The sequence below is a fragment of the Lissotriton vulgaris genome, chromosome 2_1, assembly GCF_964263255.1.
Source record: "Lissotriton vulgaris chromosome 2_1, aLisVul1.2, whole genome shotgun sequence".
NCBI lineage: Eukaryota > Metazoa > Chordata > Amphibia > Caudata > Salamandridae > Lissotriton > Lissotriton vulgaris.
In genome coordinates this window covers 156,096,731-156,119,358 of record NC_141687.1, presented here as the reverse complement: position 1 = coordinate 156,119,358, position 22,628 = coordinate 156,096,731, and the positions used below count along the sequence as shown (strand labels likewise).

Sequence of the window (22,628 nt, the reverse complement as noted above, 5' to 3'; positions counted from 1 at the left end):
TAGCGTAAAAAAGGGATGCTTCGGTGGCGTAAGCCTCTCATAAATAAGTTCCTAAGGCCTTATATCTGTGGCAAACTGTCCTTCTTCAATCATAGTGGTGGTAAAAGATCCTAGGATGCTTTGAGAGAGAATTGCCCAGTGTGAACAAACTTTAAAAAGATGACATTGACTGGCTTCACAAGGGCCCTCAAGATAACTAATAGGGGATCGACACATCAATAATTCTGTACCAGGAGTTAATGATGTCACAGATTTTGGTAATTGTGGGAAGCAGCATTATAGCAGTATTTGAGTTTCAAAATCACAAATGAGAAAGAACTGGGAATATGTGTGTGCGCACTAATGGATGCATGCTTTTCATATTAATCTGTTGTCTTTTAACCTCTCACATTTCATCAGGCTTCTTCCTGATAAAATGTGTACAAGTTATGGAAACCGGATGAGCAGTTTATCAGCATTTCTCAGAATACAGATTTGCCCATAAACTACTGTTTACGGCTGAATTGGAATTATCCGGATTCTATTAATGAGGTCCATAGTGTGTAAAAGGCTGCTTTAATGCGACAGGTCTCCACTTATAATAAAACAATGGTGCACCTGGCTGTATCGCCTTCCAAACCTATTCTCTGAACATTGCACTACTCAAGAATATGTTGTTTCTTACATCTAACCTCAGCTCACTACCCTCATGGGTTTACCAGTTTCCTTTGCTCTTTCAAACCTTCCAGTACGATCTTACCTGTGAAAATTCCCAGTCCCTCTAAGCCTTCCTTACTTCCTTTGTTCTCCATCTGGAGTTATCACTCCTCCTTCACATCCTGGACCTACCAATCTTAGCTTCTGTTTCTGGGGTCTTCCTATCCTTCTCCACTAACTGGATTCCCCGGATTTACTATCTTTTGTTTCCTTTATGAATCAATTGGTACGACTTGCCACACTTGAGCTACCAGCCCTTCTAATCCCATCAACATTTTTCAGGTCTCCATAACCAAACAGTTCACTGGGCTTCTCACTGCTTGGAGTAGCCTGTCCACTTTGTGATCAAGGCCTAGTTCATTCACATCATTCATATCCTGCAGCAGCTACCCATTTCTCTAGTGCCTTTTCAGTTCCTCCACCTGTACTGCCTCACTATACTCCTGCCCTGCCTCTCCTGCTCCAGAACCCCCTTCATGACTCTAGATAGCCATACCAGCTTTGATTGGTGGGGCTGACGAGCCCATGGTTACGCACCTGCGTGCCACGAGCGGTACCGGACCTGAGAACATTTTTCGGCAGCCTAAGCAGTGACCCTACATACATGCCTATTCCCTGCTGATGAGAGGTAACAACCTCGAAACACGTGTCCAGGGATGGCCAACGCGACAGTGATTTTTGCTCAAGACTCTGGCAGAGGCGCACACGCTGATGCTTACTTCATGGACCACAATGCTTTGGGGTAACACGCTGGTAGGACGAGCAGTGTGCGACCAATTGGACTTTTGTTTATATTCAGGCTCCCTTGAGCCAGTGGGGCTGACGAGCCCATGGTTACGCACCTGCGTGCCACGAGCGGTACCGGACCTGAGAACATTTTTCGGCAGCCTACGCAGTGACCCTACATACATGCCTATTCCCTGCTGATGAGAGGTAACAACCTCGAAACACTTGTCCAGGGATGGCAAATGCGACAGTGATTTTTGCTCAAGACTCTGGCAGAGGGGCACACGCTGATGCTTACTTCATGGACCACAATGCTTTGGGGTAACACGCTGGTAGGACGAGCAGTGTGCGACCAATTGGACTTCAGCTTTGATTGGTGCTCCAGTGTGTTATAGCTATTTACATGTATATGATATTTCTATAGCGTGACCCTAGCCAAAAAGTAGCTGAGCGCAGTACATGGTCAGAGACAAGTAAAAGGTGAATGAGTAATAGAAGAGCAAGCTGAGTTGTGCATTCTGATGTAGTGTACTTTAAAAAGGTAGTGTTCAACTATTTCCTAAATTGGATCATTCTTGGGGCGGACCTGATGTATACACAGATTTTGTTCCAGGTCCTGGGTGCATATATGGAAAAGGTCTACTGTCTTGTTTCTTCTTTTTTGCATTCCCTTTAGAGATAGCCATACTTTTGTGCCAGTAACTCCCTGCCCATTTCCTGCCAATGGCTCGCCAGCTAACTCAAATCTTTGTCTTCTGGGTCTTTATGTAGCCGGGTCCATCTATTTTTCGTGGCAGCGCCTCAAAGACATGTTGGTCACTTATCGTTCCTATGTGATTTACCCTTCTTCCAGTGGACCCCACCACCTTTACCAAAATAAAACATTTGTTAACAAACAGATGTTTTTTGGGTAAAAGTGCCCCATGCTGTGCTTTCATTTTAAAGGTGGCCACGCCCTTTTCTTTAGACACACCTCGCTGTAATCTGAAAAAGGCAACAGAGTCTAAAGAAAGGGGCATGGTTACTATGTAAGTGTAAGCAAGGTATGAGGGCTTTCACTGCAAAAAAAAAGGTTAAGTAGCGCGGCCGCTAATATTAAAGCAGACCGCCAGGTCAAATTAAATAAAGAAGCGCAGCCGCTATACCTAGAGCGGACCGCACTGCCAAAATAAAGAAAGAAAGAAATGCTGCCCTTATAGTTAAGCTTGTTTCCGGTCCAGGGAAGACATGGCTTGGCAGTTCAGGCTTGACTGTTCCCATGAGGCACAGGGTCAGACTGATTTGCATATAGCCATGTCTGAACTGGGGTGGCAGAGTGGACTAAAGAACGGTGATGGATTAAACCCAGATCTTTTGACTGGGTGTGGGTGTTTGATTGATTCAGATGCTCCGTCCATCACCACCCCCTTTTGTACCGCCCTTATAGTTAAAGCAGACTGCCATTACAATGAAAGCAGACAGAGTGTTGCTTGTAGGAAAGCACGTAGTGGGTGGAATAGGGGCAAATCATTGAAGAAAATGGTGCAGTCAAAGACTAGACAAAGCAGACCGTGTAACAACACAAGTAAAAACTCCAGTCCTCATTTCAGTTTACAAATGAAGACAAGGAGGTACCAAGGAGGGACAACTAGGTCTATTCACGAAAGAAAAGCAAGGATTTAGAGAGGACAGTATTAGGAGCTAATTATTAAGATGGGCGGGAAATAGGCGTAGCTACAAGTCCATACATGAATAAAGCATGCCTCACAGAACAGTGCATGCGCTGCCCAGACCTAAAAAGTAGATCCCTAAATCTGAGCAATAGAAAGATACAAGTGTGCCAATCAAAGGATGGTTGAGAGGCTACAATGCAATTGGGGCCAAGTAGGGAGGAATAGTCAGATGAATGCAAGACATTGCATAAGAAGCAAGCAAATGAGAGTGATGATAAATCCAGCCAATGGTAAGTAGCGGTCAGGCTGTGTGCCAACTTTGAGTAGCTTTCGCTGCAGGCAGTAAAAAGCTGATTGGTAGGCCAGACCTAAAAAATAGTCAGAGCTTAAACTGGCCAACCCACAAGAATAAACACCCCCAACATTCCTCCAGTCCCAAGCCGGAGCCACCCCGACTCCAGCGCCACTCAAAATTTGCTAGGGGAGAGAGGGCTGTCTCATCTACTACTGACACTCCAGTAGGAAGCATTAGGATAACAGGATGTAAGTAATAATTGACTGCATAACATTATAGACAAAATAACTGTAAGAATTGTTAAGCAGGAAGTTAACATTGAGGCTGAAGTGTGCCATAGAGCCTGTATTAGTGGAGTGATTGACTCTCTTGAAAGAATGATGCAACAGTTGAAAACTGAGTATCTGCTGACTTCCTCTGACATGCCCGCTCTATGTCGGTGAGGGTGTATTGAGGTCCTTCCACAGGGATTGTGCACAATTGAGCAGCGACAGCAGGTTTACTAGAACTGTGGGGTTGAATTAGGTTCTTCTCAGGCTTGCAAAGGTCACTCACCTCATTGCCTGCAACATATGGTACCAGAGTGCCTATGGGTGAGAAGGGTCAATAAGGGCACATTAAAGAGATTGAAAGATGCATAGTGGAAAAGCACACCAAGGGCATTTACTGGCACTTGAGGGTATCTCTGGAACTAATATTGACAGCGTCATAATAATTTTTGATATAGTGCTTTGTACTGCACTTCTACTTTTCATAAGCACTGTGAAAACAGACGTTACTGTTACTCAGATTAATAGAACTTAATTTATTGTCCTTTATTGTCCTTAGAAATGAGCAGTTGAGGTTTGGGCAGAAAATATATGGTGTTGGTGTGCAGATAAAGGTATGAGATTTTAAATCTGTGCTATGGGTCATTTTTCCATCCTTCCCCGTCTAAGTAGCTCTCTAGTCATATTATAGCAATGGTTGGTTAGGAAAATGAACGTAGATGTGTGAAGAGAGATGCTGTATACTTTTCCAGGAATTATGGCATACCTTGTCAAAATGCAATTCTGAGATCACATGTAATTGGCTTTTTGGCCAATTGGTTTGGGACATTGTGCGATGAATCTCTGATTCTGGCGAAAGGCAGTCAAAAACCACTAGAGAGGGTGGGGTTGACCTGCGCTTCAGAACTGCCATCTGTGGTTTTTAGAGATTTAAAAAAAATGCTGAAAGATGCATAGTTGGGCCCTGTTTGTTTTTTGTTTTGGAAAATGTGTTTATGGAGAGGACCTCCCTGGCTCCCAAAGGGAATTGGGATCACTTGGTTCAATTGCTAGTTCAGTCTCAGCTCAGCACACATTAGGTAGTGTTGGGAAGCTGCTTAACAGACCCTTCTGACATAGCAATGCACCAAATATTGCGGGCCATTTTCAGGTGGCGCATTGCTTATCGCAAAGGGGTGTTGATATTTTGCAACTGAGCTTTGGGGAGTGATGCACAGCTATGTCTAACCTGTACCCTTAAGATCTCATTCTTGTATGTGTTTCTTCCCTTGTTCATGCAGAGGGGTGAGCAGTGTTGTCCGCCGATGCATTTTCAAACCCACACAAGAAGAGTACGCAGTGAAAATTATAGATATCACAGGAGAGCATTTAACCGCAGAGGAGATCGAAGAACTGCGGGAAGCCACCGTCAAAGAAATTGACATCCTCCGGAAGGTGTCGGATCACGAGAATGTCAGTAAGTGACGTAGGCTTTCATGGATAGCTGTTTTAATGGATTATCTGCGCTGTGGACAAAAAATTCTTATGTAGATATCCACACACAGCCGACATTATTCCAATGGGAATCAGCAAGAATAAAAGCCATAATTCCCATAAAGTGACTACCTTAGGACTTTCCTTTTACACTCTGACACCAGGGCTGTGGGTCCACTCATTCATTGCCCTTTTTTAATGCCCAGTAGACCCAGCCCAGACATTTTCCCACAAAGTGAACCATAGCTTCCTGGGGTTCTTTTCTCTCAACTTATGGTCTCTGGGTCCAACTACAGGCTACTTCCAAAATAAATGCAAAGATTGAAAGTTGTTTTAAGTCCCCTTGCTCCTGTGTACATTTCTCATTGATGAGTTGTCCATCTGGAAAACACTCTTCAGTAAGATGTTATATGTTAATTTATGGTGAATGGAATGCTCACTGGGGTCTTGCCTGTTTGACATTTCCTCACTAGAATCATGCCTTTGCAAATATGGCCACATGAATCCATTTCAGAGTTGCTCTTCATTTATTTGGACTCGCATTCACAATGACTCTCAGTATCTCACAACAATCCTAACTATTTGTACATGTGCCGGAAACGCATGCTAAACAGTGGTTTCTTAGGGCAGGACTAAGATCAGCTTTGCAAGCTTTTTTGGCAATTACAACCCTCACAATGCACATATTGGCTCACTTTACAATTGCACAACTGAGATTGTGAAGTTACATTGCAAGACACAAATATCTTTGCAACTTACATGTCAGCATTGCAATTCTTTCCAAGTTGTAAGACAGTTGAGCAGTTAATAGGCCACCACATTTCAAGGAAAAATAGCAATGGCATGCAACCACTCCTGCGGTCAGAAAGAATTGATAGGTTCCCAACTGCTAAAGGACACACAGTAACTTGTCACATAGTGGAAGCTTAATCAAAGAACAAATGAGAGCAACAAATGTGACCCGCTCTCAAATTTTGCCTTCTAATTTGCGATGGTAACTACACGAAGGAAGTCAATTAAGTATTAGTTCATATCAGATTTTTTTCTTCAAAATGTGGAATTCAAAACATTTGGAGTCAGAGTTATACCTTATGCTATGGCACCCTGCCTGTCTGTCTGCCATCCTGCATGGATGTACGCTAATATTCAGAGAACTACTGGGTCAAAAACAGAGTTACTGCTTTCATCCCACAACGCAACCTGTTCTTTGGACTTCTGGCCTCGTATTTGGGTGCTGGGCTAGAGATAGTTATGTTATATGTTATATATAGGTCTTCTATAGCGCGCGGCTACTCCGAAGAGTGTCCCGGCGCTTTGTACTATATGACCTAAGAAAGAAACAGACAAACATAACAAGAAAAATAGAAAGAGGGAGAATAAACGCAAGCAGGCACAGTACTGAATAGGGTAGAAAGTCTCTAACAGGTAAAGAGCCAAGTCTTTAAACCCTTCCTAAACGCGAGTAAATTAGGCGTGGAACACAGGGTCAGAGGAAGGGAGTTCCACATCTGAGGAGCCAGCAGCCTAAATGATCGTTCTCCAGTGCGAGCTTTTTTTACTCGGGGGACTTCCGCCAGAAATAGGGACTCCGATCTCAAGGATCGTGCCGGATGGTAAAAAGCCAGCCTCCTTTGCAAGTATTGAGCTCCCATGGCATGCAGAGCTTTATGGGCCAGCATCATAGCCTTGAATATTATCCGTTTCCGAATGGGGAGCCAATGTAAAGCTTGCAATAGGCTGGAGGCGCTGGCTCGCCTATGAAGGCCAAAAATGGCTCAAGCGGCAGCATTCTGGGTCACCTGTAGACGTTGTACGAGGTACTCCGGAAGGCCAAGGTATAAGATGTTAGCATAATCCAATCTGGATCCAATGAGGGCCTGAACAGTTGTTCTCCTATGTTCCTCCGAAAGTAACGGGAAGAACTTCCGGAGCATCCTAAGAATGCCAAAACAAGTCCCTGTAAGAGTCATTACCTGGGATTTGAGCGTCAGTCCATTGTCGATTTTAATTCCCAGGTTCTTGGCTGACTGGGATGAATGAGCTGGCGGGAACATGTCAGCAGGCCACCACCCATGCCAATCCGGATCAGATGAGCATCCGAAAAAAAGTATCTCAGATTTGTCTGAGTTGCACTTGAGGCTGTTCAGCTGGAACCAATTAAAAACAGCCCCAAGGCACTCACGGATACCTTCACCATCGAATTCTTCACCCTTCCGGCAGGAAAAGAGAAGCTGGCTGTCATCGGCGTAGGAAACGATCTGGGACCCGTAGGACTCCACCAATGTCGCCAAAGGGGTCATAAAGATGTTAAATAGAGTTGGGCTCAGCACAGAGCCCTGAGGAACTCCGACTCCCAGAGGCGACATCTCGGCGGATCCTGGGGAGACCCAGACCGTTTGTCGGCGGTTGGTTAGGAAAGAACGAAACCAGTTGAGCACCGTCCCCCTCAGACCGATCTCATAGAGTCTTAAAAGGAGATCCTCGTGGGGGACGGTGTCAAAAGACGCCGACAAGTCCAACATGACCAACATCACCCTACCTCCAACATCCAGTGTCTCCTTAACGACCTCCGACACCTCCAATAGCGCTGTTTCTGTGCTTAGATTGGGGCGGAAGCCTGATTGTGAGGGATGTAATAACTCATGGGACTCCAAGAAGTTGGAGAGCACACCATGTACGTGTTTCTCCAGAATTTTAGTAAATGCCGGGAGGAGCGAGATGGGCCTATAATTGGCAGGGACTTCTGGGGCAAGGCTCGGTTTTTTAAGGAGAGGAATGACCATGGCCTGCTTCCAGGACTGCGGGATAACCCCCTGACTAAGGGAAAGATTCAGGATGGGGTTGGCTAAAGGGTTAACAGTAGCTGCCATTTTTGCTAGGAATTTAGCCGGACAAGGGTCACGTGGCGATCCAGATTTAAGATTCGTCATCATTGTTAGTGACGAAGACATCGTTAGTGGCGGAAAAACCGCCAACACTGGACCAGGGGGGAATTAATGTACTGGTCCGTCCAGAAAGTTCATAGAATCGACCGTCGGCCTACTGGGAAAAGAATCCTGTATCAGCCTAATTTTTATAGTGAAAAAATTGGCTATAGTGGCCGCCCAAGTCTCGGACGGAGCTTCCTGAACCGAGTTGGAGCGTGAAGTTGTGAATTCCCTTACAATCGAGAAGATCTCCTTACAGGAGTTTGCAGCCTCCTCGATTCTCCTAGCGAAGTAGCATTTTTTTTCCTGCAATACTAGATGATGGTAAGATTTGATCGTGGATCTATAGGTCAGCCTCGCCTCCGTGTCATACTGAGCCCTCCACATCCGTTCGGCAACTTTACACTGCCTACGGGAATGCGCCAGCACTTCAGTGAACCATGGTGCCGAAACCCGTTTCACGGTAGTTCGAGGGGGGAGCACAGGGGCAAGCTCATTCAACCTATCTATAAGCCAGGTCTGCAAGATATCCAGGTCATTATCCAGGTCACCGGTGTAAGAGACGGGATGGATCTGGAGGGCCTGGGCTAACAACTCCGGGGTCACTCGATGATATGCCCTAAAGGCACGTCCCTGCTGTCTCAAGGCATTTGCTGCTGGTTTCTAGGTGCCTAGTATTAAAAAATAGGCTAGTCGATGGTCGGACCATAATACCGGCAGCAGTGCCGTTACCTCAACCGAGAGAGTAGAGAAAATCTGATCTAATGTGTGGCCTTTATCATGGGTGAGTCCCGATAAATAGGGGGACAAACCCAGAGAAGCCGTGATCTCACTCATCTTAATAGTTTCCGGATCAGAACAATCTTCCATATGGAAATTGAAATCTCCGGCAAGTACACAGTGCTCTGCTCTCAAGGCTAATGTAGAGATTACAGACTGGAGTTCCTCAAAAAACGATCCTGCGGGTCCTGGAGGTCTGTAGACTAAAAGCCCCTTGATGGATTGTTGGGGTGAAAGAGAGAGGGAAAAAGCAAGGGATTCGGCGCCCGTAATGGTCTCCGTGTGAATGACAGAACACAAATACGTTTTTTTCACCACAAGGGCCACACCTCCCCCTCTACCCTTCCCTCTGTCTTGCCTGAAGATATTATAGTCCGGGGGAATCGCAGATATGATGTCAGGGTGTGATGACTCACTCAGCCATGTCTCAGTCAACATCAGACAGGCAGGTGTTTCAGTGGTCAGGAGATCAAAGATCTCCTGAGCATGTCTGTGGACTGATCTAGTATTCAGGAGCATGCAAAGATGTTTAACATTTCGCTCCTCCTTACTAGATATGGGGGGGGGGAGACACTTGTGGGGTGCCAGTTACAACCCGGACATCTACGCTTGCCTTTATAGCGGCCAGGGAATACCGCACGACAGAGGTCAGCAGGGTTATTGAAAGAACGAAGCTCCTGGGACGAATAGGATAGCATGGTGACAAAGGTAGAGTGTATAAGGGAGATAGCAGTCTGCCACGCCGTGCGCCTCCGGGACGCTGATGGGCGCAGACGGGCAGGACTCTGGCGCGACTCCTGCGTGTCCGGAGTACGCGTCCGCTGCGCGGAGACGTGGACGTTCTTCTTATAGCGCTGCTAGAGCGCGAGAACGTCGGGCCCACACCCAATATGGCCGCCACGTCCAGATCCCAGCCCTCGGCGTCAATACTCGGCCGAGGGCGGTCCGTGGGTAGGGGAGGGGGAGAGTGACAGCGAAGCGCTAAGAAGCGCTGCAACAATCTCGGGTCCCTACTTCTGCAGCGCCTATGACACAAGCGCGAGTAAAAGCATACAATTTAAAAGGATCTCAGGCGCTTATTAATCAAGCACAAGAGTCAGCAGAGTACAAATTCACACACAATTTTTTAAAGTAGGGGAAAGAAGAGAGCGAGACCTCCCGGCTTCCGCCTCAGGAGGGGAAAGGTCACAAGATGTTAGTGTGAGGCAAGGTAGGCAATTGCCCAAGGCAATCACTCCAGCTTACATTTGTTTATTTTTCTAACAGTACTTGAAACCTCTTTACCTCTATGTTTGAGTCTGTCTTTTCTTTATATATATGTTTATAAAATTCGATATTGATGCAGGCTTGATTTGTCAGAACATTGGCAATAAAAGTTAAAGTTGCTCAGACCAAGGGACCCTTATATATGTCTGGCAGGGGGTCCCAAACATTGTTAAGATGATACTGAGCTGGGACTATTTCGGTATAATAGGTCAAAAGTAAAGGATTCTTATTTGAAAAAGCTCTCACTGTTGCATCACAAAACAATGCTGTGACATCATCCTGTTGTTTCCAGAAGAGAATTCCGAAGTAAATCCTTCCTTTTGTGCCCTCTCAGGTGACAGTTCTTTTGGTCAATTCAGTCATAGTCTCTAGGATGGATTATTCCAAATCATGTTATCTAGTCCTCCTCATCCCTAGATTGCAAGGGGTTCAGAACACAGCATTGAGGCTTGTTTACACTACAGAAGTATCACAGGGTTACTAATGTTTGGGGAGTGCTTGACTGGCTTCTGATTGTGCAGGGATTTCAATGTAAGGTGTTCTATTGTTGCCACAAAACAATCTATGATGACAGCTACCTCTTCCTCCTGAATTTGTAACTATGTAGTCTTCCTAAGTGTTCTCTCAAGTCTAGGTCACTGACTGTTGAGTACTCTGTATTTTTCCAAAACCAGAATGAGAGCAGGCCTTTTTCTAGCACTGCACCCAGCCTCTGATATTCCAATCCTATTCATCGCCATCAGATTCACTACATCCACCTATCGGTTTTGCACCATGATACCCCCGGGTGACTGTCCTACATACTTTATAAATACTTTTGTTTAGTCAATTGAGCGCCGATTATGACTTCATTCCATCATGAACTTTATATTCGAATAGCATTACTTTATTGGGAAACAACCTTCATAATTTGTGCAGTAACTTCAAAGTCTTACAGAAAGTAAAATTCAATTTACAAAATTGAAAAATCATATAATAAGATTATGACCCTGACACAAACAACTCATTCTCTATCTTCTCTATAAAGAATATTCTCTACCATCAGGCAGAGAATATCCTTTTTGAAGAATTACTGAGAACCAAATGACTATGCAGACACACTGACAAATATCTTGAAGAGGAAAAGGTGATCATCAACAAATTTGTTGAACAAGAATACAATATGAAAGGGATTCTTAAAGCATTGAAATCCGACAGGAAATTAGGACAGCCCTCCTCATATGGGGGCCCCGAGTGGAAGGGAGGGTTGGTCTCCAGTCAATCGAGCTTGGCCTATGCTCTCTCCTCTGTACTCAGCTCCTAGTGTGCCCGCTGATTGTGACTAAGATACCACAGGGAATTCCAAATTGTGTAATGGGGAAGATTCCCAGGTTTTATTTAACACAAATTAGGCTGTTCTAACCAAGGAACCCATTTGCTTGTGCTTGTTTGATCTCCTTCTAGCTCCTCTAGTTCCCGATAATTGTACCAGTCTACAGGGCGGGATAGTTGAGAGAGACCACTCCCAAGGGGTGGGTTGTTTAACTTTACCGCTTAAAGCCCCATTAAACCTGCACAATTCCACCATGGTTTCATGGAATATTGCAGATCTCTCTTCAAGACAAGACTTGGTTCTGCCGATTGGGCAGAGTTTATTGAGACCTGTGATATTTGGCTCTTTCAAGAGATCTGGGCATTAATGCCCATTTTTTCCCAGGGTTTCTTAATTATTCAAAGCAAGCAATTCCTGGGAAAAGGGGTAGGCCATCAGGAGGCTTGACCGTTTGGGTTAGACAGGACAGGGGCTGGACTGTTCAGGAAGTTACTCTTGAGAGCCTAGATATTTTGGTCTTAAAGCTTAAAAGAAAGGGAATGCTAGATCTCTTCCTGATCAATGTCTATGCCAGAGGGGTTCCAGGTGGAAAAATCTCACCAGCAATGGTAGATTTAGAAAACTTTCTAGGAACTCTTGGTATCTTAGGTAATGTTATTCTAACAGGAGATTTTAATTGCACATTTGAGCCTTTAGACAGTGACAATGCTGATTTAGGGTGGGAGGAGGATATTAAGTGGGCCATTCCCCAGCTTTCTATCCCACCTATAAAGAAATAGACCGATGCTGCTTTGCACCTTAAGGGTCTCTGCTTAGCTAAAAGCCTCAGGGCTGCAAATGGGAGAGCAATTTCGTCCAGAACGGCCAGAAATACCTTCAGTTCAGGTTCTAGAGGTAGTCGTATTGATTATTTTAATTTAAATATGCGCCTTTGGCCTATGCTGATAGACATGGTGGTCCTTCCAAGATGCGAAAGTGATCATGACCCCTTAGTCCTGAGTCTTAAACTCCAGCCCACGACCACAACCTCTCACTGCTCCACCAAAACTAGCTCAGGGGGACTCGTTCTCACTAACAACATGAGAAGAGTTCGATGGCAGTATATTAATAACAATGAAGAGACTTGGAATTCAATGAAACTTCTGGTTGGTGTTGTTCTCTATTCTCTCCATGCCTGTGATTCCCAAGATAATAGTGCGATCACTGGGTTACACGAAACCTTGTTTGGGGATCTCAAGTCATATTTTACTAAACCCCAGACGCAGAGTAAGGGACCCCAACCCCGAAGAACTTCCTGGTATAATGGCACCTGTAGGAAGGCTTACAAGACCCTGGCCAGAGCAATCAAGTCATGCGACGGACCAGCCATCAGACTGGCCCGACGCTTATACAGAGAGCACCAACAGTTAGCCCAAACTGCTTGGGAGGACTAATATCGGTTGGACCTGCTGGAGGCAAGCAAAGACAGGGACATGATTCGATTTTGGCATACTCTAAAATGGGGCAGGGGCAATATTTCTGTTGCTCCTGAAAACAATGTTTCCACAGAGGTGTGGGTCTCCTGCTTTGAAACTCAATTTAAAGGGCCTTCCAGTGATTCCACTGTCCTAATGGAACCGACTTTAGAACCAAGTGTTTTGTTTACAAAAACTGAAGTCCTAAAAGTCCTGAAACACATCCCCCGTGGAAAAGCTCCGGGTGCAGACTGTGTCCCGGCTGATCTATTCACATAGGATCCAGATATTTGGGCTTCTTACATACTGTTTTTGGCCAATGCTGTGGCCAGTGGAGCACCCCAGCCAAAAATATGGGCGGGAGCGGAGATAATCCCAATATTCAAAAAAGGGGATCGTTCCCTCCCCAACAACTATAGGCCCATCAGCCTGATCGACAGTATCCAGAAAGTTGGACCAAGACTGGTCTTGGGTAGACTCCAATCATGGATTGAGGACAATACCATTCTGACACCCTTACAGGCTGTTTTTCGCTCCCACACTGGTACAGTTGACCAGGCTATCAGGTTTGCAGCTATTCATTGGAAGGTTGTAACCCTGGGAGGGGGGTCGCTCCATGCCGCTTTATTGACCTAAAAACAACCTTTGACCTAGTCCCCCGGGCCAAACTATGGCAGGCCCTCCGTTTGTTGGGACTTTCACCAGCACTTTTGAATATCATTGCTAGGCTCCACCATGCTAATTATGCGCAGGTAGGATGGGGGAAGCAGGGTAATGTGACGAGCAAGTTCAAGGTCGGAACAGGAGTCAGGCAGGGGTGTGTCCTGGCCCCCAATTTATTCTCTTTGTTTATCAACATAGTAACACAATATTTTGATAAACAGCCAACAGATGCACCAAGAATTGCGGGGTTGCACATTCCCCTTTTGATGTTCGCAGACGACACTCTGTTGTTGTTGAGAACTCAAAAGGGATTGCAAGATGGCCTAAATTGTTTTGAGGCTTTTTGTCAAGACCAGGATTTAGTTCTTAATGTGTCCAAAACTAAATTCATGGTTTTTCACAAGAACAAAACCGTGAGGGGGAGGGTTAGTTTGGACCAAGACCCTCTAGAGCAAAGAGATACATTCTCGTATCTATGTTTAACAATAGGGAAGAACTTTTCCTGGAAATCCCAATATAGATACAATAAATTTGAAGCACTCACAATTGGCGGGCGTCCTGCTTAGAGAGCACAAACAATCTAAATCTAAGCCTATTGCACCCGCATTACAAATTTATAATAATAGGGTGGGGGCTTTGATTTTATATGGAGCGGAACTATGGGGCTTCAGTGACCTATCACCCCTAGCTGTGGCACATAACAACTTCCTACAAGCCCTTCTGGGGCTTCCCATATACACACCTTTGATGCCCTTGTATCTTGACACGGGCAGTAGGAACATTAGGGACCAGGCTCGATTTCCCCTCATAGCCTACTAGCGCCGTCTCTGGACGACTCCCGAGTTGACACAGTATGCACAGGCTTTGAGTGAAGTCAAGTCTATGATCACTTCTTACCAGATTCCGTGGTTCAGGGAGCTTAAACTAACCTTAGTAGCCATGGGTATGAGGACCTTATGGGAATCTCCATCCTCTGTGGTTTTCCCCTCAAAGAAGACACTTAAAGAAGCGTATCGGAACCACATAGAGCAACGGAGATTATCCCAGAGTAAGACTACCCTAACATCAGGATTCCTAGAGCTTAAAATGACCTCGACCTTTGAGCCATATTGGGATTTAATTACAAGCACCCTGGAAAGAAAACTGAACCATCAGTTCAGGGTGGGCTACCTACCCCTGGGGTTCTATATGGCAAGTTGGAAACGCAGATGTGGAGGCCATTGTCCGTTCTGCCCTGAAGTGTTGGAAACAACTGCACACTTCTTTTTTATATGCCCGTCCTATAGAAACCCCAGACTAAAGTGGTTGAACCCCATCTGCAAAAACCTGGGGTTCAGGGTAGCCATGGCAGCCCTGAGGGTTCTTAGGACTGACACGGAACAAGCCATAGTGGTAGCAGTGACAAAGTTTCTGGGATGGGCCTGGGTGATTAGAGCTTACACGATGAAACTCTCCCATTAGCTCTCCCCTGAAATGCCCGCCTTATCCCTTCCTTCAGGAAAGCTGTTGTCTTGTATATATCTTTTGAACTTTGGTCTCCTGTTTTAATTGTCTTTTATCTTGTTCAAATACTACTGCTCACTCTTAAATACTGTTCTTAACATTGTCATCAATTGTTTTCTTTGATGTCTTTTATGATTTTTCTAAAAATCGAAATAAAGACTTTGAATTTAATTGAATTGAATTGACTCTCAATTGACGATGAATTCAAGAATAAGTTCTAATTTGATGTAATGCCTAATAACCTTCCTCCTGGAATATAATGGAAGCTGTTGAATGAAGCATATGCAGTCCCCTGGGCTTCTCCATGCTTTCCTGACATTGCAGAAAAGGTTTTGTTATTGCCGCTGCATGTCTTCCTGACATTGAACAAATGTTGCTGCTATTGTTTACTGCTATCATATTAAGGGCCACTTTGCAACAACAGAAAGGAGGATCTTTGCAGGCTACTATCTCTGCACTTGCAGCCATTTACATTGGAAAGTCTGCCTCATTCATTTAAAGGAGACGTTTTCTGTGAATCCACAAAAAAGCCCCTATGCACCGTGTCAGTTTAATGCTTCCGGCACAGTTCTAAGAATTGACCATATTTGAATTGCTGACACTGCGCAAACACAAACACATACGCCTGGCTCTTGGTGTCAAAGTGGAGTCACTATTTAAACTATTAACTCCTGATTCTAGAATAATAAAAGTAACCGATAGTCAAGAACTCCACCTACAAGCAACAGCCTACTGGTTTCCTTGTTGCACGTGTGTTTTGTGGGGAGAATAACACCAACCCTGCTTTCTCTGGAGGGCATTGGTTTATGCGCCCTGCAGTGTGAGAGGAGGAAGAAGCCGTGTAGTGTAAAGACCTACACTCGTCTAGGGATTTTGCAGTCCACTGGCTTTGGTGTATCATGGCTTTAGGTGTTTGACTTACTGATGACTCTCACTTCTAACTACTGAAAAATGTGACCTTACTGCACTGCATATGTAATTAAAATACAGTTTCTCTACAAGGACCCAAATGCATAACGGTGCACCTGCCTAGCCAGAGAACCAGGGTGGCAAACCTATGTATAAGGCTATGTAATATGTACTACTGATTGATGTGACTATTTCTAAAGTGTGCTGCTACCTGTTGCCTGTCCTGGCGCTAAAATGAAACATTTGCAGAAAACGGTGCAGAATGGTGCAGAGGAGAGAATTAGCAACTGATGAATGAATACATATGTTTTTAGCTGTTTATGAAAATGAGTAAGTGATTGAATGGAGCGTGGAGAAACAAGGGCATTCCAAGCTTTGGAGGTAAGACAGAGGCGTAGTGTGGAGGGTCCACAGGGGCGGTTCCCTGGGGTGCAAAAGTTTTAGGGGCGCAACATTATAATTTCTTCAAAGGTTTTGCCCTGGGTGCTGGCAACCCATGCTACGCCGCTGAGGTGAGATACTAGTCTGGAACATCTGATGCGAGTAATGAAGACAATATTAGTATATGTGGAGCATAAGTGACTGGAAGACTAGTAATGTTTAAACATCTTCTGAATATATAGGTGGCAATGCCATAAGAATAGTGATTTAATAAGACGTTTTGCTATTGGCAGCCAGTTACAGGACAGTAAGTGGCATATCTTCAATGTAAGACTCCAGTGAAAGTGAGATATCAAAAAGATTTCCGATGTCTAAGATCAAACAGGCACCAAAATTCTGGCAAATTTGATGACACTCTGGAGGGTATTTAGGGGACTAAGAAAGATGGAATTACAATAGTCGAGCTACAGCAGTGGCTTAAAAAAATGGTGTAGAAATGGAAGAGGATAAACTGTTGGATCCTCTTTTGAACTTTAAGAAAAAAGAAACATAAGGTATTATGAGCCTACAATATGAAGTTGGTATTGAAGATGACCCCTGACATATTGGCTGAAAAAACAGGAAGGGCCTGGGTGCTAAGCTCAGCCAGCCACCTGTTGGAGTTTTATCTACAATCCGGGTCGGAAGGGCACCGAACACGATCCGGCCGGAAAAAGTTCGAGCTATCCGCGTGTTTTCCGCCCGACTCATACAGCTGTACGAGTGAGCAAGTACGATGCGAGGTACGTGAAAATCACCGACCGAGTCGTTTCCAGGTCTGAACTGCTCCGTACGTCTCGGCTGTAAGCTAACCGTGGCGTGCAATGGATGCAATTTATGACCGAGCCAGTACGATGCACGCGTCGGACAACCGGTGCGAGCATAAGTGTCCGGCTCGCAAAACATCTGGGAAGTTGCCTTTGGGGGTCCGCGTCGCCCGCAGCCCTACGACTCAGACACAGGGGGAGACCCAAGGGTCTCCCCAACACAGGCATGTACGGTGCGGATGGCACCGACGCGTACCCACTGTAGGGGGTGTCCTTGCGCAAGACGTACCCAATCAGTCAATGGGAGCCCATGTATGCATCGTACGACCGGCTCCCATTGACTTCTATGGGAGTACGACCGAACTGAGTCCGGCAGCATACAGCTGCATCGTACACGCTCGGTCGGACTGCAGGACACGGGCTCGGTCGGAAAACACTCCAGATCCGACTCGGTCGGAAAGCTTTCCAACCCAGATCAGAATCGGCCCCAAAGTGTTCTAACGACTAAGGTCTCAGTCTTGGATGAGTTAGGACAGAGTAAGTTGTTGTACATTCAACAAGCGATGAATGACTTGCAGGACTTATACTGGGACAGAGCTATGAAGTTTCCCCGTCCACTCTCAGACCAATTGCATGTCATTGGTATATGAGAAGAAGTTTAGGCTGAAAGAGTGAACCAAAGATGCAAGAAAGACACATAGAGATTAAAAAAGAGTAAGTGTAAGTACAGAGTCCTTAGGTCGACCACAGGGGATAGGTTTGGAATCAGTGACAGAATACTGAGGAGCTAAATATCGACCTACAAAAATATCGGTGACAAAATATCGACTACCAGAATATCGAAATCCTACCTACAAACAGGTAAGTACAAAAATATCCAATCCTAAATATTGTTGTAAATAGTGTAGTTTGCTAAAATATTGACTTTTTTAAATGTCTTAAAAGTAATGTAAAATGTATGATATAATAAATATAATTAAGTAAAACATACTTAAAAATGCTTAACCCCTTAAGTGCTGCCTCAGTGCATTGGCCGACGGCAGCACTACCTCCCCAGTGCTGCGCACGACCATTGGACGTCCATTCGGCACTAGTTCCAATGGACAGCGCAGCACTGGGGAGGAATGTTTAATAGCATCTATGAGGTTAAATAACCTTAAAATGAATAAATAATTAATGTAAGAAAAAAATAAACATGTATCTTTTTAATTACATATAAACTTAATAATATTAAAAAACAATCAATATTTTTAATAATAAATGCTAAAAACTGAATTTTAAATATAATTATACACATATATATATAAATATTTATATATATATATATATATATATATATATACCTATAATATACATATAAAAATAGATTATATATAATAAGTTAAAACATTAAAATATTATTATTTTTTTAATAATATTTTACACTACATTAAATATAACAATACTGAAAAGATTGCATAGCGTAAAAGATCAAATTACTATTTCCACTCCAACAAGTGGTATAATAGGGAATACGTTGGATAGCGGGAGGGTAAAATTTACTATTCCCACTCCAGTGAGTGCAACAGTAGGGTAAGCATTATTTATTTATTTATTTATTTACTGGCTTGTATAGCGCTGGTATCGACTCCCGTGGGAGCATCTCCGCGCTTTTGACATCTGCCACAGTGCAATCGGGAGAACGTAAGCTGTCTAAAAGCTGAAAAGGAAGGTCTTTAGCATCTTCCTGAAAGGAAGGTATTCTGTGCAAAGCCTTAAGGAATTAGGAAGGCTGTTCCAAAGAGACGGTCCAGCTATTGAGAGAGCTTTACTGCCCTGTCTTGCCTTCCTCGCCCTAGGCTCTACTAAAAGGCCTTGTTCGCTCGAGCGAAGAGGGCGGACGGGCTGATAGGGGACAAATTTGGTGGCCAGGTATGTCGGACCCATACCATTGAGACTCTTGTGTATGGTACAGCATACCTTGAATTTAGCCCTCTGTCTGATGGGTAGCCAATGAAGCTTTTCCAGTAGGGGCTTAGAAGGGGAGCGAGGGGGTGCATTTAGGACTAGCCGGGCAGCCGTATTCTGGACTACCTGCAGTCTTGCCATGACTCCCTCATTGGCAGCTAGCAACAGGCCGTTACAATAGTCCAGGCGACTTATGACTAGTGCCTGTACCAATGTTCTTCTGCTGGCATCTGGCAGGAGGGGGAAGATTTTGCGTAGCATACCAATTATGTGGAGGCAGGATCCCACTACCTGGTTGGCGTGTTGCTTGAGGGAAAGTTCCTGGTCCAGCCGGACCCCCAGATTTTTTACAGATGGTTTCGGTTCTGGTACTGGGCCAAGATCTTGGGGCCACCAGTCCGGAGTCCAGAGTTGTCTTACCCCCCCAAACAACATGACTTCCGTCTTTCCAACATAGCATAGCAGGAGGGTAAAAATTACTATTCCCACTCCAGTGAGTGCAACAGTAGGGAAAGTGTTGGACAGTGTGTGGGTACTATTTCCACTCCAACAAGTGGTATAATAGGGAATACGTTGGATAGCGGGAGGGTAAAAATTACTATTCCCACTCCAGTGAGTGCAACAGTAGGTTAAGCGTTGGATAGCAGGAGGGTAAAAATTACTATTCCCACACCAGTGAGTGCAGCAGTAGGGAAAGCGTTGGAAAGCGGACGGGTAAAAATTACTATTCCCACTCCAGTGAGTGCAACAGTAGGGCAAGTGTTGGATAGCGGGTGTGTAAAAATTACTATTCCCACTCCAGTGAGTGCAACAGTCGGGAAAGTGTTGGATTGCGGGCGGGTAAAAATGACTATTCCCACTCCAGTGACTGCAACAGCAAGGAAAGTGTTGGATAGCTTAGGGAAATAATTTAATATACCCACTCCTGCAATCTAATTAACATTAATAATCAATTAATATTAAAAAAATCCCTCCCACCATTTTCCCCTATAAACATTACCTACAATATTGTAACATATTAATAAATTAACATAATTAATTAACAATTAATTAATTAACTAATCACAATTAACAATTTAACTAATAACAAGCACATCTAACCAATATTAAAAATTACATTAAAACATAAAGTACAAAAATATCAAATCCTAAAAATTGTTGTAAATAGTGTAGTTTGCTAAAATATTGACTTTTTTAATGTCTTAAAAGTAATGTAAAATGTATGATATATTAAATATAATTAAGTAAAACATACTTAAAAATGCTTAAATAACCTTAAAACTAATAAATAAATAATGTAAGAAAAAAAATAAACATGTATTTTTTTAATTACATATAAACTTAATAATATTAAAAAACAATCAATATTTTTAATAATTAAATGCTAAAAACTAAATTTTAAATATAATTACACACATATATTACTTACTGGCGACAGCCAGTAGGTATATATAGTTAGGATTTTTTCTCTATGGAACTTTTGAAAATTCTATGTCTAATAACTTTGGCGTTTGTGGACGGAATCGGCTGAACATTTTGTTTCTGAGCAGCCCCTGAAAATTTGGGGGGGTTCTGTCAAGGGGGGGCCGAGAAAAAAGGGGGGTCCCAAAACGCGTTTTTCCCATTCATTTTTCCATAGGGCCTTTGGCCTCACTTTTAGCTCGAACGGCTGAATGGATTTACACGAAACTTGGCAAAATTGTAGGGACTGTTAGCCCGATGTGCCTTTGCTGGGTCTCAATATATGTGCTCCAGTGGATTTTGAGAAATTAACGTTTTAAAAAACAGATATATCTGTGACAGCGTCCTAGATAGCGCTCCAGATCGCGTACTTTTCGCGTAACGGAGCTTTGCAAAGCGAAGCTGATTGGCTCTCCGGTGTCTGTCAACATTCTAAACAGTCCGGTGCGGCCGCCATCTTGTCTCTCGGTAGGATCGAGAGACAAGAGGAGGAGAAAAACGAAGGGGGAATTTAATGAAAGGGGGCAAGGTAGACCCCTCTTGACCCCCTAGGAATGATGTTGGGGTTATTAAAGGGTCCCGTGGGGCAAATAAAAAAAATGTGATTTTTCGCGGTAGAAGCGCTTCTCGGTTCGCGAACCGGGTAGCAAACTGGTAGCGAAACGTGAATTCGCCATTTTGTGTTTCGATTTAATTAAATTACTAGATGGAGGAAAAGCAATGTGAGTATTGGGTATAAGGGGGTATGGGAGACGTATCCTGACCTCCTATGTTTTCTGAGGGTGGTTGAGGAGGCTCATATATGTTGATACTTGTCTTCCAGCGGTTGCGCGTGAGCGTTTTTTTTTTTTTTTTTTTGCCGCTTGACTTCTATTAACGATCGATTCGAAGGAAATTAGGAAGTGTTGATCGCCATTTTGACACTGCGAGTAAATATATTGTTAAAAATAATTGTTATAAATTAATTCGTATTGATAAACATTGTCTGCGCCATCTTGCCTTTTTTGCAATGCCACACTTTTGTTGAGAACGGCAGCCATTTTAGATGCCTTGACCAGACCCACTCTCTGCACGCCGCCGATCCTCAGCATGGCTCCCCACCCTCGCAAGCATCTCCCCCACGCACTGGTCACCTCCGCTCTCTCTCTCATGCATGGGCCAGAAACCTCCTCCCATCTGCACTGTTCTTCTCTGAGAATCACACCCTGTGCCCGCCCGACACCTCCCTTTCACCCTATTCACTACCGCACCCTCTGACACTCCTCTTCCTCTGTGTCCGATTGTCCAGGCCGGTCCCAGGCTATCACCTAGCCCTGCAGATGTAGTTTATGGCCCCAGCTGTAAAGAATCACCCCTCTTCAAAGGAGTTACAGTAGATCAAGGCCCCCACCCGATGAGATCCGTCACACCACACGTGTTCCTACTATCTGATAACCATCCTGTATTGTGCTTGGGGAGGGGATTCTCACTGTGAGGGTGTGTGGGTCCGAGCCTGAAGCGGAAGATTCCAGGGATGCCTCTTTGTACATCAAAGTTTTTACAATTATGTGTCACATTAAAAATATATAGCACTCTAACAAAGTAGTAGGATTATAAAACTTTAATAACTTATAAATATATACAACGCAACAAAAACAGTAAATACATTTAAACATTTTTTTGAAAAAAGAAGCAACAATGGTCAGTAGCTGTGTTTTGTGCGAATAGTCCCAAGGCAGCACAACGTGCTGAGTTCTGGACGGCACCCAGGTGATGTTACCTGGGTGCCGCACTGGTTTTTGGTATCCTACAATGCAGCTCCGAAAAACGGCGTGGGGTGTCCCAGGGGGTGCGGGGGGAGGCCTCGTCAGTAGCGGTCTGTTGTGCGAATAGTCCCAAGGCAGCAGAACGCGCTGAGATGTGGATGGCACCCAGGTGATGTCCAGTAAGTTGCCGCACTGGTTTTGGTATCCTACAATGCTGCTTCGAAAACGGCGTGGGGCGCTCCGGGGACGGGGGGGGGTGGGGGGGGGGGAAGGCGGCGTAAACGGGCCTCCCCAGGTGGAGGCTCGTCTGCTGTAGTGGGGCGCCCCTTTACCGTTTCAGTTGCCATTCCGCCCGCTTTTGGT

At 44.5% G+C, this 22,628-nt stretch overlaps 1 protein-coding gene across 1 annotated transcript in view; it reads left to right on the top strand.

Moving 5' to 3' along the window:
• LOC147729732 (phosphorylase b kinase gamma catalytic chain, skeletal muscle/heart isoform-like) overlaps nucleotides 1-22,628 on the top strand; it is a 229,995-nt gene that overhangs the window by 54,600 nt on the left and 152,767 nt on the right. The window contains exon 3 of the mRNA XM_086954616.1: nucleotides 4,919-5,094. Within this exon, the coding sequence (XP_086810742.1) occupies nucleotides 4,919-5,094 (176 nt within the window). The remainder of the gene's footprint in view (nucleotides 1-4,918; nucleotides 5,095-22,628) is intronic.